The sequence below is a fragment of the Pecten maximus genome, chromosome 4, assembly GCF_902652985.1.
Source record: "Pecten maximus chromosome 4, xPecMax1.1, whole genome shotgun sequence".
Taxonomy (NCBI): domain Eukaryota; kingdom Metazoa; phylum Mollusca; class Bivalvia; order Pectinida; family Pectinidae; genus Pecten; species Pecten maximus.
In genome coordinates, this window is record NC_047018.1 from 50,304,552 (window position 1) to 50,319,468 (window position 14,917).

At 37.2% G+C, this 14,917-nt stretch overlaps 1 protein-coding gene across 1 annotated transcript in view; it reads left to right on the top strand.

Annotated features, from left to right (window-relative positions):
• LOC117326359 (A disintegrin and metalloproteinase with thrombospondin motifs 6-like) overlaps nt 1–14,704 on the top strand; it is a 28,586-nt gene extending 13,882 nt beyond the window's left edge. The window contains exons 6-24 of the mRNA XM_033883070.1: nt 110–193; nt 593–720; nt 1,204–1,247; nt 1,631–1,736; nt 2,463–2,612; nt 3,779–3,926; nt 4,205–4,312; nt 5,816–5,961; nt 6,148–6,314; nt 6,704–6,837; nt 7,290–7,413; nt 8,194–8,274; nt 8,534–8,697; nt 8,802–8,940; nt 9,593–9,722; nt 10,369–10,576; nt 11,798–11,974; nt 12,626–12,776; nt 13,225–14,704. Coding sequence (XP_033738961.1) covers nt 110–193; nt 593–720; nt 1,204–1,247; nt 1,631–1,736; nt 2,463–2,612; nt 3,779–3,926; nt 4,205–4,312; nt 5,816–5,961; nt 6,148–6,314; nt 6,704–6,837; nt 7,290–7,413; nt 8,194–8,274; nt 8,534–8,697; nt 8,802–8,940; nt 9,593–9,722; nt 10,369–10,576; nt 11,798–11,974; nt 12,626–12,776; nt 13,225–13,352 — 2,517 coding nt within the window. The 3' untranslated portion in view covers nt 13,353–14,704. The remainder of the gene's footprint in view (nt 1–109; nt 194–592; nt 721–1,203; nt 1,248–1,630; nt 1,737–2,462; nt 2,613–3,778; nt 3,927–4,204; nt 4,313–5,815; nt 5,962–6,147; nt 6,315–6,703; nt 6,838–7,289; nt 7,414–8,193; nt 8,275–8,533; nt 8,698–8,801; nt 8,941–9,592; nt 9,723–10,368; nt 10,577–11,797; nt 11,975–12,625; nt 12,777–13,224) is intronic.
• Nucleotides 14,705–14,917: the final 213 nt, after the last annotated feature.

Here is a 14,917-nt window from a genome sequence, read left to right on the forward strand (position 1 = left end):
GTCTGTTATACCCTGTATTTATACTGAAGTCTGTTATACCCTGTATTGATACCGAAGTCTGTTATACCCATCACCTTAAGATTACCTGTGTGTTTATACTTGAGGTCAGGTTGCCCAGCTCTTCCATGATGCCAGTATTGGGAATGCAATTAACATCGTGGTCAGTCGACTGGTCATCCTGGAGAAGGATCAGGTGAGATAAATCAAATGTGACGAAGAGAACTCTCCGTTAGGGACGTCGACTCCGGTGTCAGTATATATTTAATTGTGTCGAATTGACCAACTAAATATTTAAATTACGACTCATGTTGTTTTTCCATCTGTTTTGGTATCTATCTGCCTGTTCAAGTATTATTATGTCTGCTGTTTGTAACAGTTTAAACATAAACATATTCTCATCCCATGTTTTCATTATTTGCATGCCGTCGATTAAACAGAGGACGATTACTATTCCGGAGCACCTACTTTTTCAAGAATTTTTCGCAAATCTAAATTTCAGTCATATCTCGCACTCTATTTACCATTTTTAATTAAAAATAAATACCTGATCTTTAAAGGATATTTTGATATTTAACATTTTTCAACATTACAGGAAAATCTGACCTTGAACTACCACGCTGATCGTTCGTTAGATAGTTTCTGTCGATGGCAGAATATGCTCAATTTGACGGCTGACGAGATGGGGACAGCTCACCACGATAATGCTGTACTTCTTACAGGGTAGGGTAACATCGCTAAAGCTGAATAATTCCGTGTAAAAATTTAGCTGAGAACGGATTAATCAATTTATTCTTCTTTTTTTTTCTCTGAAAGGCGCATTCTTTCAAAAATGTTGTTTGTAGTTACTGTATAGGTTGCGATTTTCGAGAGATTCAATTTTTGCTGTTTTTGAGGAATAGAATGAAATCAGTATTATAAAAAAAAAAAAAAAAAAACCAACAACAACAAACATACAAAAAATGAATTGTACGTTTAATACTTTCCGGAAATTTAAAACGTATCCCTTTTTGCTTTGAATATTTTGCAAAGCCTCAAATATTGGAACCATAAAAATGGTAATATGTTTAGAGAGATAAGAGAGGCATATTGAGGGTATGAGTTCATAGTCTAATTGGCAAATATCATTTTTTTTTGTAAATATATGAATTAGAAATTTGTCTTTATAAATGTCACGTGTTACCTGTGCGATTTTTCTGATTACAGGTATGATATATGTACCTACCAGAATAGTCCGTGTGGAACATTAGGTAAGTATTACTTTTACTTATATATATTCTAAATGAAGAAAAACAGAATCATGGATTCAATGAGAGTATATAACATCAACTGATAAAACAACTTATTTTGTATTTAAGTTTAAGTTGTACGAGAAAATGAAATTAATCATTATTAACCCCAGAAAAATTAAAATAGTGTTTCAAAATGTAATACGAAAATGTTTTAAAGTTGATTGTCAATAAATCAGAGTGCATGTCATTAGAGCAAGCACGAAACGTTATGTTTTTTCTTTATTCTGTCAGTAAACCATTTTTTTTGAAATGGAGGTATTTCAAATACTTTGATGATCCGAAGATTCTAAACCAATTAAAGTTGTTTTTATTTACCACTATTGTACTTTTGTTTACGACAGGCTTGGCTCCAGTGGCTGGGATGTGTAACGAGGACAGAAGCTGTAGTATTAACGAAGATATCGGCCTGGCGTCAGCCTTCACCGTGGCGCACGAGATAGGGCACAAGTACGGAAAACAATCCTACAAATAGCTGTGTACAGATTTAAATGATTGAGGAACAGTTTGATCCGAAATTATTGTGTATCCAGGAAACTTAGATTTTGTTTTCTTTACAATATTTATCATTGATCAGAAATTTATTACAACTTGGAAAACAGATTCAAGTGAAAGTTTGTCGTCCATATGTTAAATTTCTAGCACAGGGGTTTGTCAAAAATACCCACATATATGGACTGCTAGGTTCAAAAGATGTGCAAAGTCTGGGACCATGAGAGTAGGTAACGCATTCTGGAACCGATGTCTAGTACAGGGGCTTGACAAAATTACTCCAAATATCGGGACCGCTAGGTTGAAACAGTATGTGCAATGTCTGGGACTGTGAGAGTATATGTAACACATTCTGGAACTGATGTCTAGCACAGGGGCCTGTCAAAATTACCCCTCATATAGGGACAGCTAGGTTGAAAAAAGTGCAAAGTCCCTGTGATATTTAGAAAAAATGTAAAGACTTTTGTAATATTCAGTCTTCCTAACGAACGAAATGCACATTGTCAATCAAGATTATTTAATAGTTCTTCAAAATGGTGCAATATCATCTCAAAAATGAAATACAAACTGAGCTGACGGATTCATTATAGTGTATTTGTATAGACATAGATTACTCAGTCTGTGGATTAGAAATTGAAAAAGTATGAATGACGTTGCTGTCACGTGGTTTTCGTATGATTGTAGTTTTGGGATGCAGCATGATGGCGCCGGTAATCGATGTGGAACAACAGGATCAGGCGAAATGGCCGGGATCATGGCAGCCCAGCTGACCAAGGACACTCAGCCCTTCAACTGGTCATCTTGTAGCCGGGCATACGTCACCGAGTTCTTAGAGTAAGTAGTGGTCCGTCATGTAGCCGGAAATACGTCACCGAGTTTTTAGAGTAAGTAGTGGTCCGTCATGTAGCCGGAAATACGTCACCGAGTTCTTAGAGTAAGTAGTGGTCCGTCATGTAACCGGAAATACGTCACCGAGTTTTTAGAGTAAGTAGTGGTCCGTCATGTAGCCGGAAATACGTCACCGAGTTTATAGAGTAAGTAGTGGTCCGTCATGTAACCGGAAATACGTCACTGACTTCTTAGAGTAAGATGTGGTCCGTCATGTAGCCGGAAATACGTCACCGAGTTCTTAGAATAAGTAGCGTATTTCAGAATACGGAAGAGTTGATTCAACAGGGGCATGGCGCCAATTCCAAACTCAGTGTCGATATACATATATGTTATTTAACCTCATATTAAAGTGACATTCCTTCGTTTGAATAAAGTGTGTATCATCAAAATGAAACTTAATGGGAAATGTGTAGTTATTCCAAGTAGTAAAAGTTATAATCTTTAAATTAATACGGCAATTTTACTCTCAAGGTAAGGCAAAGTGCTTTAAGTATTGTATCATAAAAATTCTCAATTCCACCCGAAGTATCACTAATTACCGCAAAGGCAGACGGTATTGTGTACGTTACGTCATTTTTCTGTACATTTCGGTGTTACTTTTATTACTGGTAGGCTCACAAACTCTTATAATTCTCATTCAGGCATGTATTTTATCGAAAGATATTTTGCACGTTTCTAATGTCGGAACCAAGGAATGTCCATTTAAAAATAAACTAATAATGAAATATATTTATGGACCGTAAGTTGGGTTGCGAAGTCCAAGTAATTGGAACACCATGTTTTTAGTGCCTGAGTTTAGGTTTTTATACTTGAATTAAAAAGGTTTTGCTAATTTAAACTTACGCGGAGGTGTTTAACTAAGATAGGTGTATCGATTTGAAATAAATATTTTGTAATCTAAAACTCAATTTTCGGAAGCCATGGTAAAGAGTGTTTATTTTTGAAGATAGCTTGTCAATCATTCATGAAGTATCTATCGGGGCTTCAAAGGAAGCAGAATATATACATGTACATGTATAACGAATATATGGATCATTTATTGAACCATGACAAATACGTCCGACTGACGGTTGTCCCCAGTTTTCATTTCCACCCTTTTTTCCCTATAGTTCTGATAAGGGGCAGTGTCTGATTAACACCCCGTCTGAACAGCTCCTCGTGCAGCCCCAGTTCCGCCGCTTTCCACCCCAGCAGATCAACTCTGATGAGCAGTGCGTTCTACAGTTTGGAGAAACGTCCAGTATGTGTAAACCCGGGGTAAATACTGTTTTGTTATCAAGAAAATCCATTTTTTATCTGATAAGGAAACCTATATATGCATACAAAATAAATTACCCCAGATGTGTCTAATTCATCGCAGTTCTGTTAAATAAATTAGCAATAGATTTGTATGAATTCATGCGAAAATGTAGACCTATAAATAGCAACATTAGTTATTTTCAAATTATCATTGATATTCTATTTTTTTTCTTTTGAATATAAGTGTTGTAATATAAATGTAGCATATAGCCTTAAGTCTTTTTCTGTAATTACAGGAGGTGTGTCAGGAGCTATGGTGTATTAATAAACATGGTCAATGTACCACAAACAGCATCCCAGCCGCGGAGGGCACAGTTTGTCCGCTGGATACCGGTCAGCGAGGGGTAGGTAACAAATAGTGGGACATTATGGGTCATTCTGGGACCACATGGGGTGCGTAAAACATACTGGGACATTCTGGGACCACGTAGGGTGCGTAAAACATACTGGGACATTCTGGGACCACGTGGGGTACGTAACACATACTGGGGTGACACGTGATTCTCTTTTGATGGACAACAGGACTCTTCATCGAACACAAAGGGAGTGCAACAATTGGTTGTCAATTGGCAGACAGCCAGACGGACAGAGACACAGACATACAGACAGATAGAACGAATATTCATACCCTGCCTACACTGCTCTCCGGCAGGGTATGAAGTCCCTCCCATTGCCGATAGTGTAGCAAGCCCCGATGCGATTCACATCGGGCAGTATTAGCAGTGGTAAAATTTTTCTCGGATAAAAAAAACAATGTAAATTGATTATTCTAGTATCTATGATGAATATTCAAGCAACAAACCTGCACATTACTTCAAATGTTTGACAATAAATAGTAAAATCCAAAACGAGCAAGACACACGGAGATATCAGTTCAAACATACTGCCATCTTTGATACAAGTGTAAAGGTCAATTTCCTTATAAGGAAATCAAAATAAATTGATGCTAATGAGGTTTCCCGCGATATTTCAACAGAAAAACATATTCGGAGTAATATATCTCGGTAAGGAAGGTCAATTCATTCTGAAATTATTTAATTACGCAAAGTAAGATTCGCTTTCTTCACAAGAGTTACAAAAGAGTGGTTAAATATCTCTGATTATGTATTTATTTATCGTAGTAGCTTCATCAATATATGGATCACGGGTTCCATATTTGGGTTAGAATCCTCGCGAGAGTTCTTCGAGAAGTATCATGGCGGATCAAGGAGACAACTCCGAGCAGTATGATATCAGAATATGCGAATTAAAGATTTCTAGATTAGACTGTAGGCTAATACATTGCAAAATTGAATTAGAAATGTTTGATTATACGAACTATTACTCCAAAGTTAAACGATATCCGCTATTTGTAGCATTTTCGAGGTTCACTGTTTTGCTACATTACGAGCAATGGGAGGGAATCGTAGCTCTGACGACGACCATCTGTCAAAAATTATCCGTCCGTCGTCCAGAGCTACGTTATCGCAGCTAACAGACAGACAGCCGCCAGGCTCGACTTGTTTGGCGTAGTCTGTTGTCTAAAATCGTATGGGTGCAATCCACAAGTCAATCGGAATTGGTTTTAATGTTGAATTGATGGAAAACAAAATGAAAGAAACGTTCGTCTCGTATAGGCAACGAGGAAATATTTTGACGGTATGAATGAACCTCATAAGTATGTTTATTGGGTACGGACAGAAGGATGGACGGGGATAGGTTCACTGTACATGAAACTATGAGTTGTGTGCCGGAAAGACATGAATAGATTTCGTTTGTCTGGGATTTTTGCTGATATCGTAGAAGCAACCTCAGAACAATTTCTCAAAGCTAGATTAGTTAATATTGAAAACCTCGTTTTAATACAGTGGTGTTACCGGGGTCTATGTCGGGAGCCCCACTACCGTCCGGAGCCACAGGACGGAGACTGGGGGGCGTGGTCCGAATGGGATGCCTGTACACGGACGTGCGGTGTCGGCGTGGAGTCAAGCTTCCGGCGATGTGATGACCCAGAGTAAGTTTGTTTTGTCCGGAGATGTTGTCGTCCAAATCAAGTTCATCAACACCTTATTTCAGCTTCCATCAAAACAATATATTATCATTGAAATAATATGCCTTCACTTACATAGACATGGTTTTATGAAGTTACAAATACCCTATTGAATTGCTGCTCATTTTTGGTATGACGTCTGGTTTCCAGACCTCGACACGGCGGGAAATATTGTGTGGGAGAAAGGAAGCGATACAGGTCTTGTAATATCCAGTCATGTCCGGATAATGTTCAGGATTTCCGGGAACAACAATGTGCGGATTACGACACCAAACCATTCAGGGGAAGGTACTACAACTGGAAACCATTCTCAGGGGGTAAGTCCACCATTTTCTTCTGGAGTTACCTCCCTTGAAACATGTCAACTATCTAATTGAAAACAACTTCTTGGTATAGAACTGTCTTTGAATATGATTTATATAATTGTAACGATTTTTATTATTAATATGATTTGTAAATTAATTTACAACATTATTAGTAAGTCAAAATATTTAAAATGGATGGATAGATGTCATTCTGGTAAAATACTATTAAAATGCGTTCTTCCGACTCTGCAAGAGAGTGTTTCTTCAGAGCGACAAGACTTTATACCCATATACCCATAGGTTATGGGTTCGATCTTTACAGGGTTGGCCGGAGACGTAAATATCAAGAATTTTTGTTACTTAGAAATGAAAACTGTTTAATTGTGGACTATTTGTTTTAGCTCATAACAGACCTTGTGCGTTAAACTGCATAGCGGAGGGATACAATTTTTACACAGAACGCGCGCGGAAGGTTATAGACGGCACGAAGTGTTACCCGGACAAAATGGACCTCTGCATTAATGGCCGATGTCTGGTAATTAAAATCTAATCACGGTGTGATTTAATTACCACCACTCGAAACTTAATTAAAATAGTTAAGATCACTCCTTTCCAAATGACTTTAGTAAGCAATCTTTCATAGAGAACTTTGCGGTCTCTTCCATAACAATGCTTGAACTATGAAATATTCCACGTCGGAAAGCATTACATAATTTATCAATGTTCCTTAACTAAGCATTTTTCGCTAGATCTAATAATACTTTCCTATGGGAAACTTGCTGAACGGGGTAAGATATCATATGAAACCTAAATGTTTTGTTACAACGGTATTACTTAGCATCCAACATACGGGAAATCTCGAAGTAGTCAAACACATGTTTGATTATTTTAAAATATAGATATGCAAGTTCAAGATAGGGACATACTGATGATTATTTACAATCAGAAATCTGGACATCATAAAAATCAGTTCCATATCTCTTACAGCCAGTTGGGTGCGATGGTGTTCTCGAGTCTAACGCTACTGAGGACAACTGCCGGAAGTGTAATGGCGACGGATCAACATGCCAAACAATATCTGGCCACTTCGACAAACAGCTCCCGAAGGGATGTAAGTTGTAAAATTGAATACATATAAAAACGTCTACCTTGAAACTCGGTTAATGCGAAGACTCGGATAACTCGAAGTTTTTTTCACGATCCCGACGACTTCGAGTGAACGAGGTGTGGTTGTATCTATAACACTAGGGTAAATACGACTTGATAAACATAATTTTAAGACCGTAGGAACGGTAAGCGTTCTGTTTATCCAGAGGAAATCCAACTAATTCCACGTTCCTGAAATAAGAGTCGGTGAAGCTATGAAAATATGAGACCATACAAGACACACCAACAACGATATTGATTTTAAAGCCGTAGGAAGGAGAAGCGTTCTGTTTATTAGACGAAATCCAAATAACACCACGTTCCTGAAATGAGAGTCGGGGTAGCGATGAAAACAAAGATATTTGCTTCTGACTATTGATTATATCAGCACATGTTGATGTATTGTAACTTGTTTGTCGTTATATTTCATTGTAAAGCAAACGGACTGCTAACTATCTTAGTTTTGCTTTCGTTCAAATTCCATCGGAATTCACTCATTGTTGTAATCGAGCAAATGCAGATTTTCGTTTATGACTATTTCAAATATTCTTAAAACGTGATAAATATTTTGTTCGAATAATCTGATGTCAAATTCCAATTTCATGTAAGAGGAAACATTTTATTGTTAATCAAACTTATTAATAACTGGAAACATGTTGAATTTCTCCAAAATGTATGCTGAAAACTTGTAATTTACTGAAATTATAACACGCTAATACAATTTAAAATGTATTCAAACTTCTAGCTTATCATGAGATGGTGCGGATTCCAAAAGGAGCGGTGCATATATTAGTGAGGGAGACACAGGAATCTATCAACTATTTAGGTGAGGTTCATACCCCATATAATGATATCGTCACGTGTCTATATCATACACAACCAAGTTCAATCCATGAAACAAATTGAGCCTTCAGTTTACGTTTTTTTTTTCAACCGCTTGTTCATTTTACAATAAGTCTAAACAGCTGTAGCATATTATTTCTTAGTTGACTAATGCACATTTTACACCGATAAATTTAGTAGGTCTAAACAGCTGAAGCGTTTTATTTCTTAGTTGACTAATGCACATTTTTTTTCACCGATAGCTTTACAAGGAGAGAACGGGGAATACTATATTAATGGAGAATGGACAATTGACTGGCCCCGGAAGTTCTCCCTGGCCGGAACAGTCTTTCATTATGAACGAGAAGATACCGAACCGGAAGTTCTCAGGGCGATAGGACCGACCAACGAAAACCTTGTTATCATGGTAATTTTATATTTATTTAATTTAATATATAATTATATTTTACTTAAGATATTTAATGTTTTACCTTTTGAATATCTATAACAATTTAAATTTTAATGTTTCAGATTTTGCTGCAAGAGGACAACCTTGGCGTAGACTATCAGTACAATATGGCGAAGAATGCCACCATTTACAACCACGACGCTACATTGTATACCTGGCAGCACTCTGTCTGGTCCGAGTGCTCACTTTCCTGTGGCAGAGGTAAGGATTTCTATATCTCTGGCTAAACTAATATTAATATCTATGTTGTTCTGTCTGTGGAGGCCCACCTATTGCGAAATTAAACGGGTCATATGTTTTTGCTGATTTGAAGAGAATAAAAAAAATCGTGAAAAAATATCGTAAAAAATACATAAAAATCAACTTAATATAGCCAATTATAGTCTTTTTATAGCTTCTGTGAAAAATATAAACCCTTATGCGTCAAACATTCGGGATAACTAACAACATTTTTAACCTTTGAGGAAATAAAAAGCAAATGTCTTTTCCAAGTGTCCAAGTGTCCTATCACATTTACGAAATGTCGTGATTCTGCACTCCCTACCCGTAGTGGGTTGTGTTTCTTGGGAAGATTAAAACGGGCTTGTCTGTGCTGTTGTAATTTTGTTCTTAGGCAAGACTCTTTACTCTAATTGCCCTGGATGGCATGCGATGGGCCTCCCGTATGTTGTTAATTGAGGTAGTCAACAACTACTACAAGGAGACCCCGCCTCAAAATGACCCTTGCTGTTCATGGGGCGATAAACCCAGCAAACAAACAAACAAATATCACATTTACAGTTACATAAATCTGTACTCTCCAAATTTTCATGGTCGACTGACCGATCATGGTTACTATTTTTATCTATGGCAGGTACACGAGTGTCCAGTGCGGTCTGTGTTAAGAAGTCTGACCGCCAGGTTGTCGATAATGACCTCTGTACTCCACAGCCGAAACCGAGTGACCACAGTCGGACGTGCAACGACAACCCATGCCCAGCAAGGTGAGCAAGGAGAGAGCGATCGGTAGAAATGTAGACTATATAAACAATTTGATAGATTTGTAGGAATGATGTCTGTGATATGAAAATTAAGAATCATTTACATACAAAACAAAACTAAATCTGTCGAATGATGACAACAGTGAGTGGACACTGCAAGACGAAATGAAATAGTGTACTAAACCATTGAAATGGTATTAGATGGAAATATTATAGTTCTATAAATAGAGGATATCTAACAATGTCTTCAGTAATACCAAATATATATCACTCATGTTATACAGTGTATAATATTTTGTTTTTTTTTGCGCACCACGCGCGAGAAAATTCAAAATATTAGCCACACGAGTAAAAATATTTGGTAATACTGAAGATACTGTTAGATATTTGTTTATTACATTTTATAGTAAAATATACCGAGTCAGCTTTTAATTTTCCCCATGGTCGTATGTAAGCACTGTTTTGATTGGTCAAATCAGTGAAAGTAATATTTTTCACTAGAGAAAAATATCACTTTTGTAGAATGATTAATTTTCGATATGTAAAATATACATATAGATATGTTAAAAATGTAATTAAAATCGTTAGCTCGAAGTCAAAATATGTATGGAATGATTTTCGTCATCAATCATCTTTACCTTGTTCTCAGTTGGTCGGTGGGACGATGGTCCCCATGTAGCTCCACATGTGGGGACAACAGAACGAAGATGCGGAGTGTCACGTGCGTCCAAACCATCAGTCAGGAGGAACAGGTGATCTTACCGGACCAGGAATGTCCCTCCCGGAAACCGAACAACAGACGTCAATGTCGCAGCATCACGTGTCCGGCGGTGTGGTTTCCCGACCACTGGAGAGAGGTATATTGCAATATCTGATACCGACATATGTACAGCGGGATATATATTTTTATCTTGGAAAAAAAAATTAAAGAAAAATCTGTGGCTCTGGTTTAAAAACAAACCCGCATGATATTTTGACAGCATATGAGATAAAATCTGTAAAAAATAGTTCATGGATTTACTAGTATTTCAAGATTTTTAGTTTTCTTACTTTTGTAAGATTAACATATCATAGTCTTAAGGATTGTTTACAAATGAAAATATATATAACAATAAAAGATTCATCAATGTCCAGACAACAACAAAATCATAAACATGCTGTTGATATGATATTTGAAAATATTTCAATCTATAATGCTATATGTTACCTATTTAATTATCGACAGTCGTTACAACTATATCTTACCTATTTGATTATCGACAATTATTACCACTATATCTTACCTATTTAATTATCGACAATCATTACCACTATATCTTACCAATTTAATGATCGACAATCATTACCACTATATCTTACCTATTTAATTATCGACCACCATTACCACTATATCTTACCTATTTAGTTATCGACCACCATTACCACTCTATCTTACCTATTTAATTATCGACAATCATTACCACTCTATCTTACCTATTTAATTATCGACAATCATTACCACTCTATCTTACCTATTTAATTATCGACAATCATTACCACTCTATCTTACCTATTTAGTTATCGACACTCATTACCACTCTATCTTACCTATTTGATTATCGACAATCATTACCACTATATCTTACCTTTTTAATTATCGACAATCATAACCGCTATATATTACCTATTTGATTATCGATAATCATTACCACACTATCTTACCTATTTGATTATCGACAATCATTACCACTATATCTTACCTTTTTAATTATCGACAATCATAACCGCTATATATTACCTATTTGATTATCGATAATCATTACCACACTATCTTACCTATTTAATTATCGACAGTCATTACCACTATATCTTACCTATTTAATAATCGACAATCATTACTGTCAAACTTACGTATTTAATTATCGACAGTCATAACCGCTATATCTTACATATTTTAGTCTTTACCTTGAACTCCCCTCAGAATTCCATATTCCTTAATTATCCACCGATTTTCACACGGTGTGTTTTGAAAACCTTAACGGTTTTTAAACGGAATGTGTTCCCGAAATGTATCTCTATCTTTGTAACTATATATCCAGTGTTCAGCTGAATGTGGTATGGGGGAGACCACTCGGAACGTGTTCTGTATGACGAGTGACCGCCAGACTTACCTTCACGAGACACAGTGTAGTCAGGAGAAGAAACCTCTTACTTGGGAAACCTGTATACAGCGACCATGTCCTCCGCCAAGGTGGGAAACAGAACCTTGGGGACCGGTAAGGAAGAACATATCATTCCGTTTGTAAATACAAGCAATGTTTCTAGTCTTTAATGTGGCATATTTCTTCAGTTTCAGCAATGCCGTAGATTTGTGATCAGTTACATTGTTCGAAGATAATGCAATACGATATTTTCATATGTCGCCTTCTCGGACATAGCCCGGGAAATCACAAATTAATTCATTATTGAATATTGACTTTGAAAAGTGACTTCTTCAATGACCCACCGCCAGGTGGCGGCAACAAACACCAATAGGCTGTTCACAACGACCGGCATCTGTTCACAACGCACCGGCTGCACCAGTAGTGTCATATAATGATCAACAAATACCAAATTACAAAGACTTTGTTTCTATCATTTAATGATTTTAGATAATACACTTTAACAGGCAACATTGTGAATAATTGTATCAACTTGAACAAGTAAATACAAAATGAGAATTGTAATCCGTCCGTTCCGACCCGTGCGTTGTTCTGAACTGACTTTCCAGTTCACCAGCTGCACGCGCATGTCATGTCACTACAGTAACGCCACCTATTGGGCGAACCATTATAGAAAACTCTTTGGCGCAGTCAACCGCGCGAAATATGATTTATTTTTAAAGTATGCAATGTTTAGTTATACTTGAAATGTGTTTTTCGATTTAGTGCTCTGCCCGATGTGGGACAGGCCGCCAGACCCGGACAGTGGTTTGTAGGACGTATCGAGGGGAGCGGAGCAGTACCTGTCTCCCCCGGGATAAACCAACCACAATACAGCAATGTCACAAAAACTGTGACTCCCCGCCCTCTGTTGAAGGTGAGTAAAACTACTGTGACTCCCCACCCTCTGTTGAAGGTGAGTAAAACTACTGTGACTCCCCACCCTCTGTTGAAGGTGAGTAAAACTACTGTGACTCCCCGCCCTCTGTTGAAGGTGAGTAACTCGCCTTTGACACCCCACCCTCTGTTGAAGGTGAGTAAATCTACTGTGACTCCCCGCCCTCTGTTGAAGGTGAGTAAATCTACTGTGACTCCCCGCCCTCTGTTGAAGGCGAATAACTCTCCTTTGACTCCCCACCCTCTGTTGAAGGTAGTTCTCATTTGATTCCCCACTCTATATTCAAGGTAAGTAACTCAACCGTGACTCCCTACCCTCTGCTGAAGGTAAGTAACTCTACCATGCATGACTCCTCCCTACTCTTTGTGTAAGGTGATACCTATATAGATATATGTTTCTGATCAACACGTTATATGTTTCTTTCCAGACTGTGTGGACCAAGATAAGGCACAGTTCTGTCCCCTTGTAGAGAGATTCCGAGTGTGCGATCGGGAGTATTTCTACAGGATGTGCTGTAGGACATGCGTTGATTCCGGACAGCGAACGTACGGATGAACGCTCTACATGTGGATGACCGTTTCAGAATTGAAAACACAAAATGAAACAGTAGCAAAATTATATCTCGATACTGATGGAATCGGAAAATGGTCGCGAGTGCAGATGTTTTTTGTCAGATGACGTCAGGAAAGGAATCGATGTTTTTTTTCTAGACAGATGACGGAAGAAAGAGAGGAAAATATAGATGACTCTTAGTAGTTGACATAAAAAAAAAGACAAAAATGGTAAACACTATGGATATTCAATTGTGTAATGGATGTAGCGACATCTCTGAGTAGACTCATAATATGTCTCTTTAATAAATAGTTGACAATTGACACTACAAAGAAAACTCATTAATATTAATTTTTTGTATAAAAATGTGCATATATTTCTTAAAACGGGTGTGTCCGACAGCGTCAATGTTTATAGATTTACTGTCAGACAAATCCGTTATCTGTTAATCTAGCTACATAGTTAGATCACATGTTATACTCGACATACACCATCTCAATGCTTATTATATCGCATCAGTGTACAATCAATCAGTAATCATAATAAATATGGCGTTAGTAATATTGAAAGTGAAGTCACTAATAAGAAATGAAGAGTTTGTCGACTATTGTTTACTGATGTTTGTAATTAAATTATTGTGATTTTAAGATTGGATTTTGGATGCTCGGTATTTAATCTGTATGAGAAGGCTTTATATTCTATTTCGAAGTTAAGCAATGTGTATTCTCGTTAGGAATCACTTGGGTATTTGTGATGTTTCAACTAGAACATTTACAGTATATAACCATTAAGATATTGCGTAGCGATATGTAAAATATGGTCATGGTTCTTTGCCCTACCTTGCCAATTAACTGCAACATAATACCCGACCTGTCCATTTTTTCACAAATCCGACGTGACAAATTGTTGACGAACCCGACATGACAACTTGTTGACAGGCCCGACATAACAAGTTGTTGACAAACCGAACATGACAAAATTAAGTTGTTGACAAACCCGACATAACAAGTTGTTGACAAACCCAACATGACAAAATTAAGTTGTTGACAAACCCAACATGACAAAATTAAGTTGTTGACAAACCCAACAAGACATGTTGTTGACAAACCCAACATGATAAGTTGTTGACACACCCGACACGTTCAGTAAACATAACCGACATGTCTAGTTGTTGATAAACTCGACAATTCACGTTGACACACCCGACATGTTACGTTGACACAGCTGACATGTTACAGTGACAAACCCAACATCTCCAACTGACACTCCCAACATGTCAAGTTGATTAAACCGACATGTCAAATCTACACACCTGAAATGTCCAATTGACACCCCAACATGTCCCGTTGTTCACACGCGCGTACTTGAGATAATATAGTTATGCTTGTATATCATGTTTATGAAAGAAATCACTATTTTGTATTAGTAAGTGTATAAATTATTGTCAATTGTATATCTAAGAAAAATATGTTAACAAGTATCTGTAGACAAATAGCAAGAAACAAGTAAGTCGTAGATTTGTGAAATGTAATAGTCAGTGGTGTCATACGTTACTGAAAATTACTGTA